The 24,366-nt window shown below is 57.7% G+C and overlaps 3 protein-coding genes across 7 annotated transcripts in view; 1 reads left to right on the forward strand and 2 right to left on the reverse strand.

The window, feature by feature from the left end:
* Nucleotides 1–1,709, reverse strand: part of CDC27 (cell division cycle 27) — a 44,444-nt gene extending 42,735 nt beyond the window's left edge. For all 4 annotated transcript variants that reach the window (XM_068166317.1, XM_068166316.1, XM_068166315.1 and 1 more), the window contains exon 1: nucleotides 1,507–1,709. In XM_068166317.1, the coding sequence (XP_068022418.1) occupies nucleotides 1,507–1,533 (27 nt within the window). In that variant the 5' untranslated portion in view covers nucleotides 1,534–1,709. The remainder of the gene's footprint in view (nucleotides 1–1,506) is intronic.
* Nucleotides 1,710–5,616: 3,907 nt separating this feature from the next.
* LOC137455468 (myosin light chain, embryonic) lies at nucleotides 5,617–12,617 on the reverse strand. 2 transcript variants are annotated; one of them, XM_068166323.1, is made up of 8 exons: nucleotides 12,600–12,617; nucleotides 12,154–12,305; nucleotides 11,281–11,308; nucleotides 8,823–8,972; nucleotides 8,097–8,270; nucleotides 7,030–7,107; nucleotides 6,325–6,368; nucleotides 5,617–5,857 (listed from the first exon to the last, which is right to left on the reverse strand). In XM_068166323.1, exons 2-7 carry the CDS (start codon nucleotides 12,250–12,252, stop codon nucleotides 6,340–6,342), a joined length of 558 nt encoding a protein of 185 aa, XP_068022424.1. In that variant the 5' UTR covers nucleotides 12,253–12,305; nucleotides 12,600–12,617; the 3' UTR covers nucleotides 5,617–5,857; nucleotides 6,325–6,339. The 2 variants fall into 2 exon arrangements, with proteins under 2 accessions (XP_068022424.1, XP_068022423.1); XM_068166322.1 differs by lacking the exon at nucleotides 12,600–12,617 and adding an exon at nucleotides 12,408–12,576.
* A 3,284-nt stretch (nucleotides 12,618–15,901) lies between these two features.
* Nucleotides 15,902–23,114, forward strand: LOC137455482 (parathyroid hormone/parathyroid hormone-related peptide receptor-like). Its single transcript, XM_068166349.1, has 13 exons — nucleotides 15,902–15,979; nucleotides 17,385–17,490; nucleotides 17,924–18,034; nucleotides 18,142–18,266; nucleotides 18,398–18,492; nucleotides 18,830–19,016; nucleotides 19,489–19,642; nucleotides 19,831–19,891; nucleotides 20,431–20,497; nucleotides 20,690–20,788; nucleotides 21,169–21,306; nucleotides 21,398–21,439; nucleotides 22,170–23,114. Exons 1-13 carry the CDS (start codon nucleotides 15,902–15,904, stop codon nucleotides 22,530–22,532), a joined length of 1,626 nt encoding a protein of 541 aa, XP_068022450.1. The 3' UTR covers nucleotides 22,533–23,114.
* The last annotated feature ends 1,252 nt before the right edge of the window (nucleotides 23,115–24,366 follow it).

The raw sequence follows: 24,366 nt of genomic DNA on the forward strand, positions 1-24,366 counted from the left end.
AATTAGCACGGTACCGGAAACATTAGCTGTTGTTTCCTGCCAGTCTCCCTGCAGTGCATTCTTGCTTCCTTCTCTACTGTAATCCCATGTTTTCCTAGAGGGCCCAACTGGTGCAAAGCCCCAGTCCAGCTCCAGGGGAACAGCAGTGGTGTAGGCATGACTCCTGCAGAGGAGGGATCAGCTGGCCAAAGGCATTCCCAGCACCACATGGACCCACGCTCTCAGGGCGGACGAGCATCAAGGAACAGTGGCATCAAGGACACAAAGCCCTGGTCTACAACAGGGCCATCCCTGTCATCATCTTGCACACAGGGTCACAACAGCAGGGTGGTCTTCCACAGAAGTCTTCCTTCCTCTCCCACCTTTTCATTAGGAGAGAAAAGAGCCAAAAGCAAGAATAGCCACAGAATGCCAGGTTGGAAGGAACCCCAAGGGCCATCTCGTCCAAGCTTTCTGGGCAGCAGCAGGGCTGAAGCGAGCTGGCCGAGCACCCTGGCAAGCTGAGTCTTTCAAACTGCCCACTGCTTCCCTTGGGAGACGATTCCACTGTCTGACTGTATTTGTCACAGGACACTACCATGTACTACTGAGACAGCAAGAGGTACCTAACATGGCTAGGGAAAAACCCACCCTGTGACAGAGCTAAAGACAGCGAGAATGGGGACATGAATAGGATGACTGATAAGGAAGATCGCGGCACAGAGTAACAGGCATACAGGAGAGGTGCAATGGAAAAGCAACTCTCCATTCTGTGAATTATCCTCTTGGATAGGCAGGCTGAGAGCAAGAGCAGGAAGCCCATCATGGTAGCTGCAGTAAGCCCAAAACACGGCAGAAACCCCAAACCCAGGTTATTTTCTCTCTCCAGGCTCCCACCAATCTGGAGACAACTCCTCGGAGGCAGCAGCGTCCTTCATGGGCACGACACGGGGGGAGCCGAGCGCGCCGTGAGCACTGGTAAATCAAACAGCAGTAAATGCAGGAAAGGTAAACGAGAAGGAGAGAGCGAGAGGTATCAACAGGTCTCCCAGGGGAGCTAGGGAGAGAGCCGAGAGGGCCTTTGCTGGAAGCCGACAGAGCTGCGGCGCCGCCGGGGACCGACAGCTCCCGCGGGGCGGGCGGCTGCCCCCGGGCCAGGGCCCAGAAGGGCAACAGGGCGAGGGCAGCTCGCCCCACGGGCGCCCCACGGGCTGGGAAGGGGACGCAGAAGGAGGGAGGAGGCGCAGCAGCCCCCCAGGCCCCCAGCGGCTGACGGCGGAGAGCGGCCGGGGCGCCCGGCGGGCCGAGCCCGCTCCCACCGGCGGAGGGGACCCCGAGGGCCCGCAGCCCCACCACGAGCGGCCCGAACGGAGCAGGGGCCCCCGCCACAGGGGAGGGCCGGGCGGCGGGGAGGCCTCCCCCGGGAGACGGCGGCGCGGCGGGCCCGGCTCCCCCGCCAGGCCGGGCCGGGCCTTGGGGCCTGAGCGCGGCGGCGAGCCCGAGCCCGAGCCGCCCAGGGGTCGGTACCTGGACGGGTTCCTGCAGCACCGTCATCCTGCTCTCCCCGGCCTCCGCCTCCTCCTCTCGCCGAGCCCGGAGCGGGGCGGCCCCAGCCCCGCCTCAGTGCGTGTCTCGGCGGCGGCGCGGCGCGGCCCGGCCCCTGCTCATTTAAACTCCCAGCGACCGTTACCGGGGCAGGCGGCGGGGAGGGAGGGAACGAGGCCGGCCGAGTGCCGAGGCCGCCCGAAGCTGGCGGCGGAAACAGCCGAACGGCCTGCCGGAAATACCCGAAGCTTGAGGCGGAAAGAGCCGAACGCTGACGGAAAACAGCTGGGAAAGCCCTGGCTTCGTGAGCCAGACGGAAGCGTTTCGGTTGACGGAGCTGCCCGAGTGGGGACGGAGATAGCCGAGCTGCGGGGCTGGGGGCGGCGGTGCGTTGCGGCGCGGCTGCGGCTTCCGGGGCTCCGGCGTGCGCTCGGCGGGCAGCGGCACGGAGCCGGGGCGGCACGGAGCCCACGCGGGCCGGCTCAGGGCGGGGGAGCACGGAGTTTCTGTCTCTTTCGGGGCGGAGGGCGGCACTGCCTCGAGCCCTCGGCGCCGGTCCCCGGTGTGAGAGGCCGTGGGGCAGACCCCGCCAAGGGGCTCGTCCCTCCCGGCGTCTTGGCGCCCTGCGAGGTAAAGACTTGAGCTTTGTACCGAAAAAAATACTACTCTTGAGGGTGTCCTGATAGCCTGGAGTGCCTGTGAAGGAGGCATCCCTCATGGTGCTCGCCTGTGGTCTCCCCGCCACCATAACCATAAGCCTGCTGTGCCCAGTGCCAGCCTGGCCCCTGGTGCTGGGCTTTGGCTTCTGGTTCCCTTGACTCTTCTCCCAGTGTAGGGCAACTGCACAGCCCAGGGCCTGTCCCCGCCAGGGCAGTCCTGGTGCACTGTGTGCTGCTGGCTCTCCCAGGTAGGCACTGCTAAGACAGCCAGGAGTAAAAGCGAGCTGGGGCGATGGGGGGCGGGCAGAGGGGGTGATTGGACGTTTGCAACCTGAACCTGTTCGAAGGTGCTATGCCTGGGACACAGAGCGCTCTTCCTTTCCCAAAAGGAGGGAGTAAAGTTGCACAACTAAACTTCAGCACATTAAAACTACCAGCTGTCATTAGCCGCCCCCAAATCCCTCCGTGAGCTTCCTATAGCAACCACCCCGACACACGCCCGCACAGGCACACGGACTCTGCTCTCCTGCCCTTCCCAGCACCTTTTGCACTTGCACTCAGCGGCCTGAAAGACAGATCCTGGCACTGCCAGGGCACTGCAGGGCACTTGTGGGAGCAGGGGGCTGCATCTTTATGTGAGAATAAAAACTCCATTGTGAGGTGCTTGTGTTGAGGAGTTGCACGGAGGGAGCAGTGCCTGGCCTGCTGCTTCCCCTCTCTCTGTGCACATCTTTCTCCATGTTTCTGAAAAGCTTATTTACAGGCTCGTTATCGCTCCAGCAGATCTGCAGGTGTTTGCTTTCAGGGTGTGAGCGGGTTGGTGTGGCAAGGCACAGCTTTCTTCAGTCCTTGACCTGAGACAAAGCATAAACTGGGTCACGGAGCAGTGCTTTCCCCCTGGGATGGATTCTTGGCTCACTATCAGCTTGACCTGAGTCATTTTGCCTAACACGAAGGGTGCAAACACGACACAGTGAAGTGTCTGCCTTCCCTAAAGGCTTGTGGCCTCACACATTGATGGTGAGGATGGTGATGAGTGTATACATGGGTCTGGAAGTCCAAGGCAGCCTTTCAAGGAGCACAGTCCATACTCATCACCTTCTTCCTGATCTTGCTGCTCTGCCAGGCTCTGCTGATAACTCCTCAGGATGAAAGCTGGCTCTGTCTGGCTCCCATTTGACAGGGCACAACACTAACCCTCCTGACATCCAGACCATCTTTGGTACGAGTCTCTGTCTTATCACAGCCTGAGGAGATACAGCCACAGGCTCTCCTTTGAGTCTTGGGGGGGGAGGGGGGGATGGTATTTCTACTTCTCCTCAGGGTCCCCCAGACTTCACGTAAAGCATCCAAGCTATAAAAGGACAGAGCATTGGCTACTGTCTTGGGACATCTTGATTTATAGAGATTCCTCTGGTCCTGAAGTGCAAGTCTGCATGTGGGGTCACTCACATATAAATGTCCATGGGACTAAAGCCTTGGGATCCTCAGCTTTTCCAGAGGAGGAGGAGGCAGGGCATGGAGGCACATACAGAGGGATATAGCTATGGAGATAAAGATGCAAGTATCTGTAGAGATAGAAAGGGATGTAGCTACAGAGAGAGAGAGGTTTATACCACGCCTAGGCAAGTGCATCATTCCAAGATGCTTTGGTACAAACCAGCTCTGCTTTATCCTAAAGAGACAGACCAGGTCCCCAGAGGAAAGCAAGGCTGAGTCTCACCCTGAGGGTGCTCCAGAGGCTGGATTTCACAGCCCTCACGTTTTCCTCTGGTTCCCTCTGTCATTTCCCACCACTCTCTTTCTGTCTGCCCCTTTGCAGGACTCTCTTTGGTTTTGATTGATGGTGTCATTCCTGTCAGTGCAGGAGCTGGAGGCTCAAACACAAGGCGTCTTCCTTCCATACAGGAGCGAGAGTGCAGCCTCCTGGCTTGCCGGGGCAGGAATATCACAGCAAGCAGGGCCCCCAGCCTCTGCTGTGGATTTCCTCTGCAAGCTCAGGCAGGTCTCCTGCCTCTCCTCTGCTCGATTCCTGTCTGCAACAGCACGTTCCTCTGCAGGAGTCGATGCCTGGGTGGTGGCAAGGGCAAACGTGACCCCGGAGCGAGCGTGCAGCAAGCAGTGTCCTTTCTCACCCTGTCACCACCATCCTTTAATAGATTACAACACAGACAGCACATTAAAGGCACGAGGTGCCCAGATTCTCCCTAATGGAAGCTGCAGGAATACCACAGACAGAAGCTAAAATCTAATCTTGCATCTATAAACAGCTTATGTTGCTTTTTATGAGCCTTTGAATCAAGCAGTGGGAATTGGCAGCAGCTGTTCCCCAGCCACTGCACAGAAAGCAGCAAGTGGCAGCTGAAGTCAGCCACATCGGAGCAAAACACCTTCAATTTCTAGTCAAAGCCATGGAGCCAGAACGTTGGCAAAAGGAACACGTCACAGAAGAGTGTTTTCTGCTCCCAGGTGTTCTGCTGATGGGAGGGCTGAGCTATCTGCCATGAATTATTCACCACTCCTAGTGATGCTCTGATGGTTTGGTTTGGTTTGGGTTGGTTTTTTTCTGCAGGTAGGAAGAGGGAAAGAACCACCAGCTTGCATCATGCAGCTCTCAGACAGCTTCTGGCTGTGAGCGTGCTGTCTGCCTGGAGAGGAACCATCCAGGGGGCCCTGTTCTGGCTGGGCTCCATCCTGGAATCACCCACAGCCCATGGACCTGGAATCACCCACAGCCCATGGACCTGCCATCCCAGACAGGAGGGACCTGGCCCTGTTTCCCTTCTCCTTGCTGATTCTTCAGGAATCAACTTCCTGGAAACCAACCTTCAAAACTAGACTTTTGAACCTGTCAGTGAGACAGAAACAAGAACATTTTCAATGTTTTCTCTGATGATTCTGCTTTTTTCAAAGGGCTTCTGATCTTTTCTCTCTGGGACAGAGTGCTAATGAAGGAGAGGTGCCTGCTGGCCTCTCCTGTGACAGGGACAGTGGCAGGGCCAAGCAGGTCCCTCTTTGCTCCACAGTGCAGTTCAGCCTGGACTTAGAGGAAATGCTTACGGGGCACATCTTGTAAGGTGGATGGGCTGCAGGTCTGAAAAAGGGTTGGATTTAGGGCAGAGAGGAGGTGAAGAACCTCCCCAAAACAGGGGTTCTGTTTGATACAACTTGTCCCTCCTGCTCACTTTGCTCCAACTCCATCAGCAAGATGTGACCAGGCTGCAGCCCAGCTCCAGCCCCACACTGAGGATGGGATGATGAGCAAAGACCCCCACCCCCAAGTCTGACCTCCTCCCCCCATGTCTGACCTCCTCCCTCACATCTAGCTGCCTTGCACCCCTCTCTGTGGGAACATCTTGGTGGATGCCGGGGTGTCTCCTCCATCTACCCCTTCCATGAGCCAAAGCAGAGATATCATTTAAAGAAGGGAGGAAATAAATTTAATGAGCCAAATGTCACAGGAAAAATGTGAAAAGAATAACTTAAGGTTTAAAACCGAGTTGCAGATGTCTCATTGCATCCCAAGGCTTAGGCACACACACGTGGAGGCCAACTCTTCATGGTGGCTCACATCAAACACCTCTGTGGATGTGTGACATCCAGGAAGGAAGGGACATGGACGGAGGAATCTCGTTGTTTGTGGTGCTCAGGTGGGTTCAGACATTTCTGAGGGCCTGGAGACAAGCATGAGAGGTTTAACACAGTGAATCTTTGAGGTGAGAGAGCTGCTTCTCAGGGGAACCCAAAATGTCAATAGCTGTGGATGCCTCCTCTCTGGGGGTGTTCAAGGCAAGGCTGGATGAGGCCTTGAGCAGCCCAGTCTGGCTGAGAGGAGTCCCTGCCCATGGTGGGGAGGTTGGAGTAGATGATCTCTGAGGTCCCTTCCAACCTAAGCCATCCCTGGGATTCTATGATTTTCCATCTTCTTTCTAATGTTAATGGGAAGGTTGAGATCTCTCAACTCAGATTTTCCTCTCATTGTATTTTAGCACTGAGTCATGGAATTGTTTGGAGCTGGGATTATTCCCAGGGCTTTAGTCCACTTGTGGAGTTTGGGGTTTGGTTCCTCTGCCCCTGGTTGTTATCTGCAGGACTTCCAGTTTCAGAGTTAGCATCAGGAGGTCCCCCCTAAGAAACTCACCTGAAGTTTCTTCTCTCAGCCAGACATGATGTGCTTGACAAAAGCTGAGGAGGAAATGAGAAAGGAGAGCATGAGGAGACACAGCATGCTGTGAGCTGGGGTGGGGTGTGCAGAGAGGCAGCAGGGGGGTACCCTCAGCCTGGGGCACCCCAGGGATGATATTGGACTTGCTCTGTCAGGACTGAGATTTCTCCTTCTGTCCCCACCTTTCCCACGCCATCCAAACCCCTCATGATACCAAACCCCTCTTGGAGACAAGCCAGTGCCAGTATCCCCAGTTCCCTGAGGCCAAGAGAAATGAGTGCCCTCTGTGCCTCAATGCTCTCCAGTTTCAGGGGTTCTCAGATTTAAGCACTGCCCTTATGCCAGATTTTCACCCTCTTGGAGCTCCAAATGTTCCCAATTAGCCTCTGCTGAGAAAGATGCTGCCTTTGTTTATTGTTGACAGCTTACAACAGCCCAGTGCCAGACCTGGGGCTAAACCAGTCCTGACACCCTTGGAAACATGCTGTCTTCAGCTGCCTCGACTGGACCTCACTGGCACAACCACTCTGTTCCCATCCCAGCTGATATGTCTGACAGCTCTCCTTGGAGAGGCTTTGGAGGCTGATCCACATCTCCCTCTCAGTGATCACAGAGGAGATCCTTCAGATAAGAAAACTCCAAGACCAGTCAGCAGCCCCAGTGGGCATCTCTTGCTCCTACCTTCATAGTTGATACAGCCATTGGCATCCTCTTGCCCTGCCATGAGCTGCTCCACCTCATTCTCTGTCATCTTCTCCCCTGGGGGAGGAGAACATAAAGGTGAGGGGAAGGGTTCTCAGCCCACCAGGACCTTCTTCTTCAGACTCATAGGATAGTCTGGGTTGGAAGGGACCTCCAAAGCTCTAGTCCAACCCCCTCTGCAGTAAGCAGGCACATCCTCAACTAGATCAGGTTGCCCAGAGCCCTATTGAGGCTCACCTTGAATGTCTCGAGGAATGGGGCCTGTGGGAGAGCCAAAAGCAGCAGAGGAAGGAAAAGGGGATTAAAAAGGAGCTGTGCACCACTACAGACTGGGCAGTGCTGGTGGGAGAGTATGGAGAAAGGACCAGCTGAGGACATTACATGCTCTCCATCTCAGCTGAATCTCGCCTGAAGCTGTGGCACAGCAGGGGCAAGGCTACAAACTCAGGAGCTGCTCATTCCTGCACAAGCCTACGAGCAGCAGCATTAAAAGGGCTTCTCTGTGGTGTGAGATCAGCCAGCTGCCACACTGAATGGGTCCAGAGAAGGGCAAGGAGACTGGTGAGAGGTCTCAAGCACAAGCCCTATGAGGAGAGGCTAAGGGAGGTGGGGTTGCTTAGCCTGGAGAAGAGGAGGCTCAGGGGAGACCTCATTGCTCTCTATGACTACCTGAAGGGAGGTTGTAGCCAGGTAGGGTTTGGACTCTTCTTCCAGCACCAGGGCAAGAGGACACAGTCTGAAGCTGTGCCAGGGGAAGTTTAGTCTCGAGGTGAGGAGAAAGTTCTCCCCCGAAAGAGTAATTTGCCACTGGGATGTGCTGCCCAGGGAGGTGGTGGAGTCCCCACCCCTGGAGGTGCTCAGGAGGGGATTGGATGTGGCACTTGGAGCCATGCTTTAGTCAGTCAGGAGGTGTTGGGTGGTGGGTTGGACTTGATGATCTCTGAGGTCTTTTCCAACCTTATTGATTCTATGATTCTAAGACGTTTGCCCGGAAAAGAGCCTGGGGGGGCCTGTGCCCTGCTGCCGTGCCCAGGGCCGGCGCGTACCCAGCGTCACCAGCACGTGGCGCAGCTCGGCGCCCATCACCATGCCGTTGCCCTCCTTGTCGAAGACTCGCAGCCCTTCCACGAAGTCCTCGAAGGTGCCCTGCTCCTTGTTGCGGGTGAAGTGCTGCAGGATGGGCAGGAAGGTCTCAAAGTCCAGCGTCTTTGTGTTCATTTCTGGGAGGGGAAGAGGAGATAGGGTCAGAGATTAGCTTAGGTGGGTTGAGGGTCAGGCACTGAGGATCTCCTGCATATCCTTCCTGGTCTCATTTCCATCTGAGTACAGGGGAGAAACCCCACAAGGTGATTGGGATTGATGATGCATTCTACTTGAGATGGGAGATCCATTTGAGGAGTAAAGCATCAGCATGGGGAAGTGCACAAAGACTGCTGACAGCAGGCAGGAATGAAGACCAGCAGGCAGGTCCCCTGTCACCAAGGCACAGTGGCTGCACAGGCACTGCTCAGGTTCTACCAGTCTGCACCAGCTCAGGACGTGGGCTGCTAAGCATCAGCTGCCACCATCCCCAGCTGAGGACAGCCCATCCCTTACATCAGCCACGGCACAGGGAGGGGGAGGGAAGGAATTTTGCAGGAATGAAGCCTCTCTGAGTCACTTCCTTCATCTTGCAGGGCTGTCCCCTCAGGTGACATAGTCCCTCACTCGCTGCCATGGAGCACGGGGATTGCTTGTCCCACCCCGTCCCTACCGCCCCAGTTTGCTGTCACCTTCTGGCCTGGGCTTGCCCAGCACCTTCAGGACCTCTGCATTGGTGGGGTTGTGGCCGAGGGCCCGCAGGACGTCCCCGCACTGCGTGTAGCTGATCTGCATGGTCCCTGTGGGCGTCCGGTCAAAGAGGCTGAAGGCTTCCTTGAACTCTGTGGAGAAGAAGAGCTCAGATGTCCTTTGCCACGCTGGCCCCATCTCCCACCCCACTGAAGCAAGTCCTGCCTGGCAGGCAGGGAAAGGGTGGCACAGGTGCTTGTGGGAGCCCTCTGCATGGCTGGCAGCCCTGTGCTAGTTGGAGCAGAGAGCCACCGGAGCTTGCCAGACTCCTTCAGCCAGTCACTCAGCTTCTCCAGCAGGTTTTGCCACCCGTGTGGAGCTGGCTGGCTGACCTGCTGGCATTCCTGCACCACCTTGCACTGGCAGCACCAGCTGCAGGTGCAGGCTGCTGTCTCTTTGAACTTCCCCTTTTTGACTCAGACCTCCTGGGGACCCCACAGCTCTCCCCATGGCACCTGCAACACCCCAGCTGCTCTGCTGGCAGCCTCCAGCCCCAGCCAGGTAGGCACAGCATGGGGAAGGGTCACCATGTCCACCCAGCACTGCAACCCTTATGTCACACCAGCCCTGTGTGGTAGGACACAGGAGACTCACTCCCCATGAGTTTCTGTGCCATCTGACCTGGAGGAAGGAGACCTAAACAAGGAACAGTTATGGATTGCTCTCCTGTGTGTGATCCTTTTCACCTTCCTGACCTGCTGCTGGATTCTCTCTTTAATCCCAGTATTTGCTATATGGACAACAACGCTCCTGTGCTGCACAGAGCCTGGTCTCTGCCTCACTTCAGCCCAGCAGATCTTCTCCTCAGCAGTGCTGAGGTGCAGAATGTGGGAAATGACTCAGTAAACACCCTCCCAAGTCTCTCCCCTCCTTCTCTGTGGGCAAGCCAAGGACCAAAAGGCTTGTGGCTGGCACCTGCCTCTCCAGCTGCTCCATGCAGGCAGTGAGGTGATGCTTTTCCTGCAGCAGGTGCTCTACACACTTCTGCATTTCATCCTACTGCCTGCAGCCCAGCAAGACCACCTGAGCAATTGATAGGCCCCAGCAGGCCATCAGCCTCTGCAGCTCTGTGAGCCCTCAGAGCTGTGAGTTTCTTCCTGATGGTGAATTCCAGGTTCTGGTCCATCTTCTGCATGATGTCCAGCAACAGTTCACTCAAGGCAGAGCAGCTGCTGCTCCTGCTGTTGGGTGGGATGGAGGTGGTCTCCATGCAGGAGCAGAGATGTTATGGTCTGGTAGGCATTGCCTTGGGTTTGGTGGGAATCCCTGCCCAGGGCTTTGGATTTGCTCCATTTTCTACCTAGCATCTTTGTATCCTCTGCTGGGCTTCACCCCATGGAGCTGTTCCCATGATGTCCACATTGTGTCCCTGAATTCCTGTCCACAGTCGCCTCAGCACCTCGGGGAGCTGCTGTTACCCTGCCTGACCTCAAAGCTGCTCCTTTTCTGTAGGTGAGATCTCTCCTTCTGGCTCTGGGGGGATCCAGGGAGGGACACCACCAGGTCCCTGGGTCAAGAGGCACCTCTGAGGGTGCTCAGTGATGTCCACTCCTGACTGCCTGGAGCCACAGGGACACATCACATCCCTGGGATGTCACTGCAGCTTAAATCCACATATCCTCACCTTTGAACTCTCACATTTCCACTGGCTCTCTCCTTTCAGAAGCTGGTATGGGGGCTGAGCCTGCAGGATACTGGTCTCCTCCTCCCAGTATTCCCACCAGGATCTGCCCTCAGATCTCATACCTTCACTGCTCTGTACAAAGGCATTTAAACTGTCTGTGGAGAGCTGAGAAATCCCAGCCCCAGCTCAGCCCCTCGGCATGGGGCTGTCCCTGCTTCACCAGAGGCTGCTCCTCCCACATGAATCCCAGACTTGGAACCAGGCTGCATCTCACCATGAAAGGAAAAATACCTTTTCCCTGCCAGGCTCTAAAGCTGGGATTATCCTCAGTGCAGAGCAAGGAGACAGGATCCATTCATTTCTCCTGGCAGCCTGTTGCAGTCCCAGCTAAATCCCTGCCCTGGCTCCCGCTCACCTCCAGCACTGTTCCATCTCCTGCCTCCTCCCTTCCCACCAGAGCTCTTCCCTGTCTCCTTACTGGCTTGATGCTGGCTGGGACATGACTTTCTGGTTTGATTTGTCCATTCTAGCTGCTTGAAAACCTCGCAAGCCCATCGAGGGGATGAGCAGCATGCTGGGGAGGGGCAGTGGGGTATCTGCAGCCTGCTGGGCTTTACCTTGGGAGAGGATTTCAGACAGAACCTCAGAACGTTAGGGGCTGCAAGGGATTTGATGTGTGTGTCTTTGGCTCTCATGTCTGCTGCAAAAAGAGCTGCCTGGAAGATGGAGTCCCCATTTCCAGAGCCATCTGGGGCAGAAGGTGAAGCTGCACCTACCTTCGATCTGCTCTGCGGTGAACTCAATCTGTTGGGAGAAGAGAGCAGAGCCAGGAGTAAGGGCTGGGTCCTGGCTGAGAACAAAGAGCTCTCCCTGCCTTTAAACCTCTCCCTCTCCAGGCTCTGCAGCTTGCTCGAGGTGGGGGCTGTACCCATGCCACGTCCAGCTGTGCCATGCCCAGGAGCACTCCTGCCCTTGCTGTGGAGCCCAGATCCCTGTGGGGAGCACAGCCAGCAGCAAGGCAAGGGGCAAGAGGTGGGCAGGCAGTGGGATGCTCATACCACAGGCAGGGCTGTTTTGGGTGCTGCTTCGAGGCTTGGATCCCTGGTTCAAGGGATTAAACGCCCTCTGTGCTGAGCCTGCTCTCAGCAGCTCTCCTGCCACAGCTCTGGATCAAACCCACAGCTTTATCCTGGGGAATCAGGGGGGAAGTGAGCTCCTGTGGTAGAGGCTTGGATAGAAGATGCTTTTACGTGGAGAAAACAGCACAGGCAGCAAAATGCTTTGGGATGAAGGCAGTGGGTGGCAGAAGAGCTTTTTAATTCTGCTGGGGCCCCAGCAGGGTATTGCAGCTGGGGGGCTGGGGGGTGTTGGACTCTGCAGCCAGAGCTCCAGGCAGCAGCGTTCTGCTGTGGGAGCAAAGCAGATTCCTTGGGTGGGTGCTGTGCAGGGCTGGATGGGGGAAAGCTGGAACATCCCCCAGTGAGGAGAGGATCACTCCCAGCCCGCGGCATCGGAGCAGTCTGCTCCTTTTCCCCTCCCAAGCCTGGTTTTCAGCCTGGCTAACGCCGTTTGCACGGCACGTTGTACTGCCCGTGCCTGGCAGGTGACAAGCACAAAGAAAGAGGGTGACATCTTCATCCTTCACTCACCTTCACACTCTTGGGATCGAAGGGAGGGTCTCTGGAGGGCTCTGGGACTGGAGCTGCTTTGGCTGCTTCCTTCTTCGGGTCGGGTTTCTTCAGCGGCATCGCGCCGGGTCTTTGTGAAGGTGTGGGGATGAGTCCTGCCTCCCTGTGAAGCACTGGAACGGGGGATGAAAGGCAAAGTCTGCTCCCTCCCTTATATATGAGCCCTGTGCTCACCCCGGAGGGGCAGGCCAGCTGCTGGAGCAACTGCTACTTACTATAAAAGGAAGAAAACTTAAACGAGAGGGGCCCCAACTTGACAATTGCCCATTGTCATCAGCTCCCGGCATTGCAAAGTCATCAGCTGCCCCCCCCCTCAGCCTCCAAAGGGGGGAACATCTCCCCCTCCAGCACCTGCAGCGGGTGGGCTGCTTGGGGGCTGCTTGCTAAGTGATCACTGAAAGCCTAACCATGAAGGGCTCCGGGTGCCTGGCAGCAGAACAGCAGCAGGGCAGCAGATGAACCTGCCCCCGTACCCATGGGAGCTGGTGGCTGTTTTTAGGCAGCCCTGCAAGGACCGAGGCTCTTGAAGACCAGGGTTTGGGAAGTGCTGCTCCAAAGGAGCTCAGTCCTCTCTGGACTCAAGCTGAAGGCTCTGGTTTGCTCCAGTTCTGCCCCAGGGCTGAGCTTGCGCCCTGGGAAAGCTGTGCTCACCTCCTAAAGGTGAAGGGCAAGGCTTTGCCTTTCATCCTTCCATGTGTTTGCTTTGCTGGGCAGCAGGACTCAGCCCTGCACCTTTACAAAGCCCCAGCATGGTGCTCCTCAAGGCTAACAAGGGTGCAGGCTGGAGCTATTTAATCCCTCACCTCAGGATCTTTACAGCCCTGCACTTCTCCCACACATCTTCTCTTGCCTTTCAGCCCCTCCCCAGGCACTGGGCAGGCTCTGGTGGGAGATGTTTCTGCTCTCAGCTTCCTCTTCCAACCATGTGAAGACCTGCAGAAGAGGCAAAAGACAGCAAGCTTCAGCATGTGAGGAAATGGGGCTTGAGGGTTACACTGAGACATCCTAAAGCATCAACTTAAATATAACCACAGAGCAACAGAGCATAGGAGGAGAAAATCCACCCCCAGCCTGACCTGGGGTCTGGGAGCTGCTGCTTTGGTGACAGAAGTAAGTGACAGCTTTGTTGCCCTTCTCTGGACCTGCTCCAGCCCCTCAATGTCCTTTTTGGAGTGAGAGTCCCAAACCTGACCCCAGAATTCGAGGTGTGGTCTCACCAGTGCCTGGTACAGGTAGGACAATCACTAACTTGGTCCTGCTGGCCACACCATTGCTGAGCCAGGCCAGGATGCTGCTGACTCTCTTGGCTGCCTGGGCACATGCTGGTTGATCCTCAGCTGCTGTCAACCAGCACCCACAGGTCCTCTTCTGCCAGGCAGTTCCCAGCCACTGCCCCAAGCCTGGGGTGTTCTGCACATGGATGCAGGCACTGCTGGTCATTTGTAGCTGCAGGTGGCTGAGCCAAGCTGGTGCAGGTCCTGTCTTGTCACAACAGCTCAGGTTTGGCATGTCTGGTGGGTCCAGTCCTGTTGTTTCAGAGCTCCTGCAGGGCTGGGAATGATGGGAGCAGGGGGTGTCACCAGCTCAGCCCTGTCTCAGAGCCCCCCCGATCCTGTTCTTTGCCAAACCCAGCAGGGTTACTGAGGTCTTTCAGGAGGAGGAAGCAGCCGCAAAGTGCCGGGAATTGCTGTCTGCTGTCACCTCACGATCTCCAGCACGGATCTGAGGAGCTGAGGGGGCTGGCTGATGGGGCTGGCTGGGTGCATTTGCTGTGATTGCTTTCCAGAGCTCTCTACAACAGAGCAAAATCAAAACCCCGCCGTGGTTTGCTGGGTGCAAACTCAGAGCCTGGGTCAGATTTCGACTGCAGTGAGACTCAAATTGCCCTTGAGTGCTGCTGCCTCCCCCTCAGCCAGCATCCAGCAGTACCCCCTCCATCCAAAATAACCTCCCCTTAAACCCTTCCTCACGCCCTGGCAGCTCGTGGGTCAGAAATCAGTACCCAGAGGAGCCTTTAGGGAGCATTAAGCCTGCAGTTCAGCTGCTCATCCCTTCTCTCCCCCTACAGCATCCCGAGGAGTAAGTGCAGGAGCTGCGGTGCTGAGCGATGGGTGCTCAGCACCCACGCGATGGGCCAGGGTGGTGGCTAAATTGGGATGGGGAGATGGGCAGCTGCCAAAGATGTCCCTAAGCCCTCCTTGATTTACAGCTGATTGCCAGGGCAGGGGGGGCAGCCCAGGGGCTTGCTTTGCCTGTGGGATTCAATCAGAGGGAGCAGCAGCAGCTCAGCACTGCCATTTGCATCTGCTTTGCTCTCCCATCTGGCAGCACAAGAGCAGAAGCCTGACCCCTCCAAGCAGCCACGGGGCTCAGGGTGGGGACCAGGATGAGTTCCCTGCCAGGCAAATCCCAGGGGAGGCTCTGAGGGCTCTGCCCCACACAGGATTTTGGCTCTTATGGAGGCAGCAATAGCTGTGCCCAGCCATGGCTTGCATGGGCCAGGGGAGAGGTCCCAGACTGCGGTTCCCGGGGTTTGGCACTGGGCTTTGGAATTTCAGCCTCATCCCACTAATGGGAAGAAGGACTGCCCACTCTGAGCCCCCACTTCCCCAGGGGGACACAAGGTGTTTGAGCCGGGTGGTGGAAGCCAGCTGAGCATTTACACCGTCCTGAGATGCAGGGGACAGCCCTGGGGTCTCCTCGGGATGAGAGGGGACAGCTCTGATGGGCATGGCAGTCAGCTGCAGTGGGACCAGCTCTGACCTGATGCCCGAGGAGGTCCTGCCAGTTTGTCTCATTCATGGGTGGTGTGAGACACCGTCGGGGTGGTGGGAACTCTCTCCATCTGTCCTGACTTAGCCATCACCACCCCTCTGCAGAGGGCCAGGCACAGCTGAGCCGTGAGGTGCTTTTGCAAAGCAAAGACAGAAAGGCAGCCGAGTGCTTGTCCCAGCGGGGAGTGGGACTGACCCCAGCCCGGCTTCCCAAATGCCCCAGCCCTGAGAGAAGGGCAAGGGTTAAACTGGCGTCTGCCTGAGAGCCATCCCAGCTCAGGAGCAGCAGTGGAGGTGATGCTCAGGTGCTTGCACCCTCTGCCTCCCGACCTCCCTATGCCCCCCACCCTTCATCCTTGGGACCAGTGTGGGGCAGGAGAGAACTGAGCGGCGCGGGGGCAGTGCGGGGGCTGCTGTGACAGCTGAAAAATGAGCAGCGAGAGAAGTTCTGCAAAGAGAAGAGAGAGGAATCTGCCCTGAATGAAGAGGATTTTAGCACCTAGGGCTAAGCCAATCAACCTCTGCCGTCCTCATCGCAGCGGGAATTGTTTGCACACTCTCCAGGAGCTGCTTAAAGCAGGCGAGACACAGAGAGCGGATGGGAGCAAGCTTTGGGGGGGGAGAACCCCCTGTCTGGCAGGGCTGTGAGCAGATCCCTGTAGCGCTGCCAGGGCAGTGCCCGTCGGGGCCGGGGGACTCACCCCAGGGGCTCCTCCAGCCCTGAGCTCCCGGGGTTGGGCTGTGCCCTCGCCGCCACTTCGGCCCGACGGGGCTGGCAGCCGGGGAGGTGCTCCCAGAAGATGCTCCGTCCTGCTGGACGCACCAGCACCGCTCCATCAGGCGTGGCCTCGGGCAGACGCCTGTCCCCAGACGAAAGCTTTGCTTCCTGCAGCTCACCAGCCCTGGGGACCCCATCCGAGTGAGGCGGTGGGACCATGGAAGCATCTGTCCCCATCGGGGGTATCTCGGTGGCTCTCCTCTGCTGCAGCCTCCTGAGTTCTGCGTGGGCTCTGGTAAGTCTGCGTGGCCCCGTGGCCTCCTCCGCTCCCTCTGCTGGCTTTAAATGTTGCCGGACGTGCCCTGGCCTGGGGCCACCTACCCCCAGCTGCACATTCTGCTCCACAGAGCTGCCAGGCAGGAGCTGGGCAGAAAGGGGACAGCCCCTCTGCTCCCACCAAAAGCCTTCCATCAGCCGTGGAGACCTCCCCATGTGGTGGGTTTCCCTTCCTTGGACACATCCAGGGCAGGGTTTGCTGCCTCAGAGGCATCGTGGGGAGTAGGGAGCGTGGGAGGATCTGTGGTCAGACTTGGGGGCTACGGTGAGGGCACAGCTGGCTCTACCCAGAGCCTCTCCCAAAGCTGAGCCTTCACCCTGCTGATGCACCCCCAGGACACTCACTCCTGCCCTGCTCCTCCACCCACCCAGATGGCTGCTTTGGGAAGAGTGTGAGTGGGAGCTCTGGGTCTCCTCTCTGGGGCAGGATTTGGCCCTCTGTCGGTCCCACCTCCTTTTCACTTCCAAAGCTCTTTCCTCATCCCAGCTCCAAATTCCTTGGAGCATCTCAGCCTAACCTGCCCCAGGAGCATGCGTGGTGAGAGCTGGAGGCTGCAGACACCGCGGGCTGCACCCATCTGCAGCCTGCTGCTCCTGGTGCTGGGCACCTGCCCGATGGCACAGCCCTGGACAGCCACTTCAGCAGGGACTGCCAGACCTGGCTCTGGAGGGTCAGCACGTGGGCAACAGGGACATCAGCAGCACCGGTGGGGGCGGTGGGAAGGAGCTGGGGCAGAAGCCTGACATGCCACTGATTTCTAGCACAGACATGTGAATGGACACGCAGATGGCTGGAGGGGCTCCATGTGTGTCCCATTCTTCCCTGCTCGGCTCTTTCACCACCTTGGACTCTCATTCCTTGACCCAAGGGTGATCCTGCTTAATGCCATGTGGGGGAAGGGTGAGACCACCACACTGTGGGGCTCAGCAGAGTGTTGCTTCCATGCCAGGTGATGTTCACACAACAGCTCTGGAGCCCCTCCTGGTTGTGGACTTGGGGTTTATCAGCTGGGTGGGTTCAGGGGGTGGTGGCAGGGCACTACAGGGAGTCTTGTGGCAGCAGAAGTGATGTGGGATCCTGTCTGGAGTCAGGAAGTGTTTGTGGGTGTCTCATCAGCCACCTTCAGGGGGCTGTTGGGACAGAGCAGCTTCACTCCCAGCTCCTGGATCCTAGCCATGAGTAACTGATGTCACCAAGCAGGCAGTGGCAGCACTCTGGGGACATGGAGATCACCAGGGTGGGTCAAGGTCTCCCAGGGGAGATTAAAATATGAACGAGAAGCAGAGACCTGGGCTGAGCTGCCGTCTGACACCGCTGGCCACACGGAGGTGGGGAAGGCATCACCTCAGTTTCGTCTTGGCAGGTCGACCCCGATGATGTTCTCACAAAAGAAGAGCAGATCTATCTCCTGGTGGAGGCTAAGGAGAAGTGTCAGGGAGACATAAAAGCCCAGCTGGAGAAGATCAAAGGTAGTGTCCTTCCCCTACAGGTGGATCAGCCAGCTCTGGTGGAGGGGGGAAGTCTCCCACGGGGTGGATACCTCATGGGAAGAGCCGTCCCCTCTGACGGCAGTGGGATGGGGCCGGGGACCTGTGGCTCCTCAGGGTTTGTGGAGCTCCTGGCGCCGTGGCTGCTGTGGGAGCAATTAGGTGCTAATCACAACCGATTAGCCAGCACCGCCCCAAACACACTGCCAAGGAGAGCTGTGGAGGAGCCTTTGCAGCCGGCAGAGGTGGGAAGCGATGGGGATGTGTCCCCTTCCCTGCCCCCCTGCTCTGCAGCCCAGGGGTGAGGTCATGGCAGCTCCTGCTCCTCGCCCTGCTTCAGGGCACGCCTGGGGAAGCCAGAGGTGCACCTTGGCCCTGTTTGGAGACCTCAGATGAGTCTTTGCTCTTTGGCCAGACACCAGCTGCCTTCCAGAGTGGGATGGGATCATCTGCTGGCCCAAGGGCTCCCCCAGCCAGGAGGTGTCCGTGCCCTGCCCCGACTACATCTATGACTTCAACCATAAAGGTGAGTGCTGGTACCTGGGCAGGGATCCCCTCACCTCTGTGATCAGCCCCCAGGGTCTGGGCTTCCCGGGGGTCCTTCACTGTCACAGTGCCAGTTGCTGTCCCCAGGTCATGCCTACAGGTACTGCAGTGCCTATGGGACCTGGGCCGTGGCTCTCAGCACCAACAAGACCTGGGCCAACTACTCCGAGTGTGCTCCACTCTTCTCCCCCGAGAGCCGCAGCCGCCAGAAGGTGACCTTGCTTGGCACAGGGCTCGGGGTGGGCACCAGGGGAGCCTGAGCAAAGGCCAGGGGAGGTGGTGGCTGCAGGGAGCTCTTCCTGCTCTGCTCCCCTCGTGCACTCAGCCGATCCTTCTCTTCCAGGAGGTGTTTGACCGCCTGCACCTGATGTACACCGTTGGCTACTCCCTCTCCCTGGCCTCCCTCATTGTCGCTGTCTGCATCCTTTCGTACTTCAAGTAAGGAGAAGCCACAGCTCCTTCCCCCTGTGGAGGAGAACTGTCCTCTCCCCATCTCCTGCACGCACAGCCCCCGAGAGGGAACATCCCCTGAGGGAATGGGAACTGGCCCCAGCCTCAGCACAGAGCTCAGGCAGTGCCCAAGCCCAGAACACCCCCAGCACAACCAGCTTCCCATCTGCTCCAGCCCACTCGCCCCCAGATCTGGCTTCTGTGCCCATAGGAGGGCTGACAGCTCGGAGCTCACCTTCTCAGGGTCCCCCCATTGCTTGTGCCCCCACATGATGAGCTTGCTGGGCGGCTGGGGCTGGGCTGGAGTCGTCTCCCTTCTCCACAGGCGCCTGCACTGCACACGCAACTACATCCACGTCCACCTCTTCGCCTCCTTCATCTGCCGGGCCCTGAGCATCTTCGTGAAGGACCTGGTGCTCTACTCGGGGCCAATGGCCAGTGAGGCAGAGAAGGTCCAGGAGGATGACTTCAAGGCAGAAATGGGTCCCTCGGCGGGACAGCAGAGTCACCTGGCAAGTGGTGCACCGAGACTGCAGGCAGGATAAGGGGAAGGGGATTTAGGAGCCCTGGTGCAGGGGAACGGGCTTGGGACCTTCTCAGATTGGGGCTGTGCTGCTCAGGAGTGATGCAGCTGGGCAGGGCTGAGGGGGGCATCTCCAGCTCTGCCCAGATTGTCTCCATGCTGGTGCCACAGCAGAGATCAGAGCCACCAAGGACATGGTTCTTGTGGGCTGTCTGAGCTCACAGTGCCCTGGAATGGGAACGACCTGGAGCACCTGCGCTGTGTCCAGTGGTGCTCTGTGTCCAGTGGTGCTCTGTGTCCAGTGGTGCTCTCCCAGGGCAGATGTAGCTGCCTGCAAGAGGAGGAACATGAGCCATGCAAGGGCCACAGCCTGGGTTTTGCTGGCCAGAGAGCAAAAGCCGCCAGGAACTGCTTTGAGGGACCAGCCTGACAGGGGCACCTCTCTGACTGTGTGCCCACAGGTTGGCTGCAAGGTGGCAGTGACCTTCTTCCTCTATTTTCTGGCCACCAACCACTACTGGATCCTGGTGGAAGGTCTCTACCTGCACAGTTTGATCTTCATGGCCTTCCTCTCCAACAAGAACTACCTATGGGTCCTCATCATCATTGGCTGGGGTAAGCATGGACCATAACTCAGTGCTGTTAGCCACTGAGACTACTGGGGGCTGTGGCACCAGCCACGTCTGGGTGGCACTGAATGCCCAGGTAAGGGCAGTGGGATGCAGAGCAGCTGCCAGGAACTGGTTTGCTCTGCTAACATGGTGCTTCCTCCACGCTCCTCACCCTGCTTGCTGCTCCTCCAGGTCTCCCTGCTGTGTTTGTGTCTGTCTGGGCCAGCGTCAGGGCCTCCCTGGCTGATACACAGTACGTAGGTTCTCCTCTGCCAGCCCTTTGGGGTGGGACAGACTGGGGGCAAATGCTACCAAAAGATCTTCTGGAAATGAAGATTTCCCATGAAGGGCAAGGGGGGGGGTGAAGAAAGCTCCAAGACTTGTTCCTAGAGCTGTCAGTAATCAGACCAAGAGTGGTTTTGTTGTGCACTTGGGAGGGAGGTAAGTGCAGCCCTACCCCACAAATGGGTCAATGAGCAGTGCAAAGGTGACTGCTAAAGGGCATGCTCTGAATTAAGCACTTTGAAAGGAGAAAGGACACCCAAAAATGCAGCAGGGATTTTGGATGAGTTGGCCAAGGAGCCCTCAGGAACTTTGATGCTGATCTGCAGCACCAAGGTGGTTCTGAATCCTTGCAGCACAGCTGCTGTTGGGTCAGGATTTGCAGGCTCCCCAGAGGGAGGGTGGGAGGCTGGGGATGGTGGGTGGGGGCTATGAGGAGCCATCAGCCAGCACTTTCCCTTCCCAGTGGTTTCAAGTGTCTCAAGGGTGTTTCCTTACTGGTCCCCTCAGGTGCTGGGACCTCAGTGCAGGGAACATGAAGTGGATTTATCAGGTCCCCATCTTGGCTGCCGTTGTGGTAAGAATCCTGTGGCTGAATCTCCCAGTCCCTGTTGGGGAAAGGGGATCAGCAGAGACTGGGGTTGTGTGCCAGCCACCCCAGCACCCAGGGAGGGCCCACATGATGCAGAGGGATCCAGGGGCACTGGTCCCTTCCCACTCTGACCACAGCATCACTGTCCTGTCCCTGACTGCAGCTGTCTGTTGGCAGGTGAACTTCTTCCTCTTCCTCAACATTGTCCGAGTGCTGGCCTCCAAGCTCTGGGAGACAAACACAGGGAAGCTGGACCCCCGGCAGCAGTACAGGCAAGTGCTGGCAGCAGCAGAGCCCTGCCCTGCCTCATCTTCTGCCTGCTTTGCTCCCCAGAGGGTTATGATGGCAGGGCAGAGGTGCAGGAAGGGCTGCAGGAGTGAGGGAGGGTGGCAGGATGCTGGCAGCCAGTGCCTCTGGCAGCCTGGTCTGATCGAAGCAGCAGCCTCAGGAGCTCAGGCTCTGCCTGCTCCCTTCTCCGAGCTGGACACAGCAACAGCTGCACACAGAGCAGCTGCAGCAGGAGCTGAAGTGATTGCCCCCTTCACTTCCCTCTTCACTTCCCTCTTTCACTGCCCCCTTCACTGCGACATCCACCGAGCCCTGCCCGGGGCTGGAGGCCCCAGCTAACAGCTCAGGGCTTTTCTCCTCTCAGGAAGCTGCTGAAGTCCACACTGGTGCTGATGCCCCTCTTTGGAGTCCATTACGTGGTGTTCATGGCCATGCCCTACACAGAAGTCTCCGGGGTGCTGTGGCAGATCCAGATGCACTACGAGATGCTCTTTAACTCCTCTCAGGTACCCGGCAGCAGGGCTGCCAGCTCCGCACGGAGCAGAGCCGCGCAGTGCCCCGGCTGGCACACAGCCTCCCCTCTGTCTCTTTCGGCAGGGTTTCTTTGTGGCTTTCATCTACTGCTTCTGCAACGGGGAGGTAAGTGAGAAACCCGAGCTCCCTGCCCCAGCCTCTTGGGGGCTGGGGAAGTTAACTCCCTGCCCCCGGGCTGGGGTAAGCAGAGGGGGACAAAAACCAACCTCGGCTCCACCCTTCTCACAGAACGGTTTGGGTTGGGAGGGACATTAAAGGTCATTTAATTCCAACCTCCTCCTACTAGAGCAGGTTGCTCAAGGCCCCATGCAGCCTGGATTTGAACACTTCCAAGGCTTGAAGCCTCAACAGCTTCTCTGGACAACGTGTTCCAGTGCCTCACCACCCTCATGGGGAAGAATTTCTTCCTCATGTTTAGTCTAAATCCAGCTCCTTCCGTTTGGAAGCCATCACCCCTCACCCTGTCACTCCATGCCTTTGCAACAAGTCCCTCTCCAGCTCTCCTCTAGCCCCTTCAAATGCTGGAAGGCTGCTCTAAGGTCTCCCTGGAGTCTTCTCTTCTCAAGGATGAACAACCCCAACTTTCTCAGGCTGTCCTCAAAGGAGAGGGAAAGGAGTTGGAAAGAAGGGAGGGAAAAACTCACTAGAAATGAAAACCACAGGAAGGGGAAGGGGGAAGGGAAAAGGGAAGGGGAAAGGGAAAGGGAAAAGAGGGGAAGGGAGAGGGAAAAGGGAAGAGGAAAGAGAAAAGGAAGGGGAAGGGGAAGGAGAAGAAGGGGAAGGGGAAGGCTGGTGTGCTGTCTCTGGGCAGCAGCTGCTGTCTCTGATCCCCCAGGTGCAGGCAGAGATCAGGAAAGCTCACTTTCGGAGGAGCCTGGCGCTGGACCTGAAGCAGCAGGCTCGTGCCACCAGCGCAGGGGGCAGCTGCTGCTGTGGTGGGCTGGCCTCCCATGCCACCACCAGCTTCAGCCTCAGCCTGGCAGGGCGAGGGGCAGGGAGCACACAGCAGGGAGGGCTGCTGCTCCCTGCCCGTGCCAGCCTGCCGGGCTACGTCCCCAGCTCCTTCGCCTCGGGGAGGTTTTTGCCCTGCCCACCCCAGGCTGTGAGCCAGAAAGCCTGTGGGAAAAACACAGTGGACTTGACAGACCTGAACCAGCATCACCCCAACCTGAACAAAGAGCTGGAGACAATGCTGTGAAGGGAGTGGTGTGTTCCACATCTGCACATCCAGCTGTGTGCCTGGAAAGATGCTGATCCTGATCCTGATGCATTAGGCTCTTTTTACACCTGCATGAAGAGCCAGGGGAGGAGCTGGCAGCTGGAACAACACAATTCCCCTTCCCTCGGAGCCAGTGGCCAAAGGGACCACGATGCTCTGACTCCTACCCACCTGGCCTGGAAACTGAGCAGCCAGTTCCCCCCCTTGCATCCTTGCACATGCAGGCAACTGATGCAGGTGATGTCTGTGCATGCAAAGCCTTGGCTCATCATCAGGGAACAACTCTCCGTGCTCCAGCTTCCCTCAGCGGTCTGGAAGGTGACTCCAGCTCCAGCACACATCCAGCTCCTTCCACAAGCCCCCAGTGCTGAGGCCCAACTCCCCTGTTCAGCACCAATCCCCACATTGTGCAGTCAGGGGCCAGCAGGGCAGTGCCTGCAGAGCTGTTCTGCACCTCTGCCTGCCCTGGCATCCCTGCCAGCTCACAGAGCCTGGGAAGCCCAACACACAACACACAGCCACCAGCAGGGACCGCGAGGCACTGGGATGTGATGGGTGCAGGGAGGCAGGATGAGGTTTCTGGCCTGGGAAGGGCACAGGGTAGTGCCTGAGTCCCCCATGTGTGGCTGTCCATGAACACAGATGCCACTGCATGCAAGAGTCTCTGCCCTGTAATATGTTTGCAGGCTACAATGAGAATAAAGAGGCAGCCTGTGTGGTTCATTTCCATCCTTGAGCTCCATGGTGGGCTCAGTGGTGTCAGCCATGGGTTGGGGAAGAGCAGCTCCACACCCAGCCCTGTTCACAGCCAGCCAGGTCTGCTCTGGCTGCTCGCTGTGGGGAAGCTCCAACTTCCCCCTGCCCACCCCACTGCCTGGGAAACCTCAGCACCCTGGTGGGAAAAGACATTCCCAAGGAGCTTGCAGTGCCCAGCACAGCCAGACCACAGGGGAGAGGGGATATATAGGCCAGGTAAAATGAAACAGCAGCTTGGGGAGCAGCATGGGGAACTTTCTTTTCTCCCAGCTCTGAGGAGACAGAGTCCCCCAAGGCAGCAATTTCATCAGAAAGACAGCAACAGCAAACACAGCAAGAGTTCTGTGCAGCCACAGCTCTCCCAGTGAAAAGCTAAGGTACACAGGGTGGGGTGGGGTGGGGGTCACAGGGACTAGAAAGCACAGGAGGGAGAGCCAGGCAGGAGGCCAGGTGGTGTGACAGGGAAGGGAAGGCCTCCAGGCTAATTCTTCTGGTGCAGAAGATGTGAAGTCCATCTGCACCACCTCCCACCCAAGACAGCAAGTGCTTTGTGAGGGGGAGGAGGCATGGGTGGGTGCTGGCAGTGGTGGCCCCACTCAGGATGGTGAGAGTGGTGGCCCCAGTCTGGAGGAGGAGAGGCAGAAGCAGAACCCAAGCAGTGCCCTTTACCTGAGCTTGCTGTGCTCTGGCCTCTAGCAGAAAGCAACAGAGCTCTTCAAGGAGAGGTTCTGCCAGGGCAGAGGCAGCCTGCTCACACTGCTGCCTTGTCCTGGGGGAGGTGGAACCAACCCCCTGATCTAACACAGGGCTGTGAGCTGACAGCCAGAGCTTGCTGTCAGGGATCAATATTTACTGGCTCAAGTCTCAGGAGGCTCCTGGTAGCTGAGAGAAGGGTGAGGAATTTCAATAATCCCCTCAGCCAGCAGAGAGATGAGTTACAAAGAGCAGCAGAAAGCCAAGCACATGCCAGCTCCCAGGGGCAGCAAGATGAGAGCCAGGGAGGGAGGGAGGGAACAGCTTCAGGCTATGGAGTGATTGTTATTGCTGTCTGAAACTC

Source organism: Melanerpes formicivorus, unplaced genomic scaffold, assembly GCF_026170545.1.
Source record: "Melanerpes formicivorus ecotype bairdi unplaced genomic scaffold, bMelFor1.0.p_v2 SCAF_100, whole genome shotgun sequence".
Lineage (NCBI taxonomy): Eukaryota > Metazoa > Chordata > Aves > Piciformes > Picidae > Melanerpes > Melanerpes formicivorus.

What these genes read in the sequence shown, in the direction of transcription:
- LOC137455468 (XM_068166322.1), bottom strand. An exon ending in GGGCAAGCCCAGGCCAGAAG is followed by an intron (nt 8,271 to 8,822) that starts GTGACAGCAAAC and finishes TTCCCCTCCCAG; the next exon opens with AAATGAACACAAAGACGCTG. An exon ending in TGGCTGTATCAACTATGAAG is followed by an intron (nt 6,369 to 7,029) that starts GTAGGAGCAAGA and finishes TTTCCTCCTCAG; the next exon opens with CTTTTGTCAAGCACATCATG.
- LOC137455482 (XM_068166349.1), top strand. Translation starts at nt 15,902, where the DNA reads ATGGAAGCATCTGTCCCCATCGGGGGTATCTCGGTGGCTCTCCTCTGC. An exon ending in TGAGTTCTGCGTGGGCTCTG is followed by an intron (nt 15,980 to 17,384) that starts GTAAGTCTGCGT and finishes TCGTCTTGGCAG; the next exon opens with GTCGACCCCGATGATGTTCT. An exon ending in CCTCATCATCATTGGCTGGG is followed by an intron (nt 19,643 to 19,830) that starts GTAAGCATGGAC and finishes CTGCTCCTCCAG; the next exon opens with GTCTCCCTGCTGTGTTTGTG.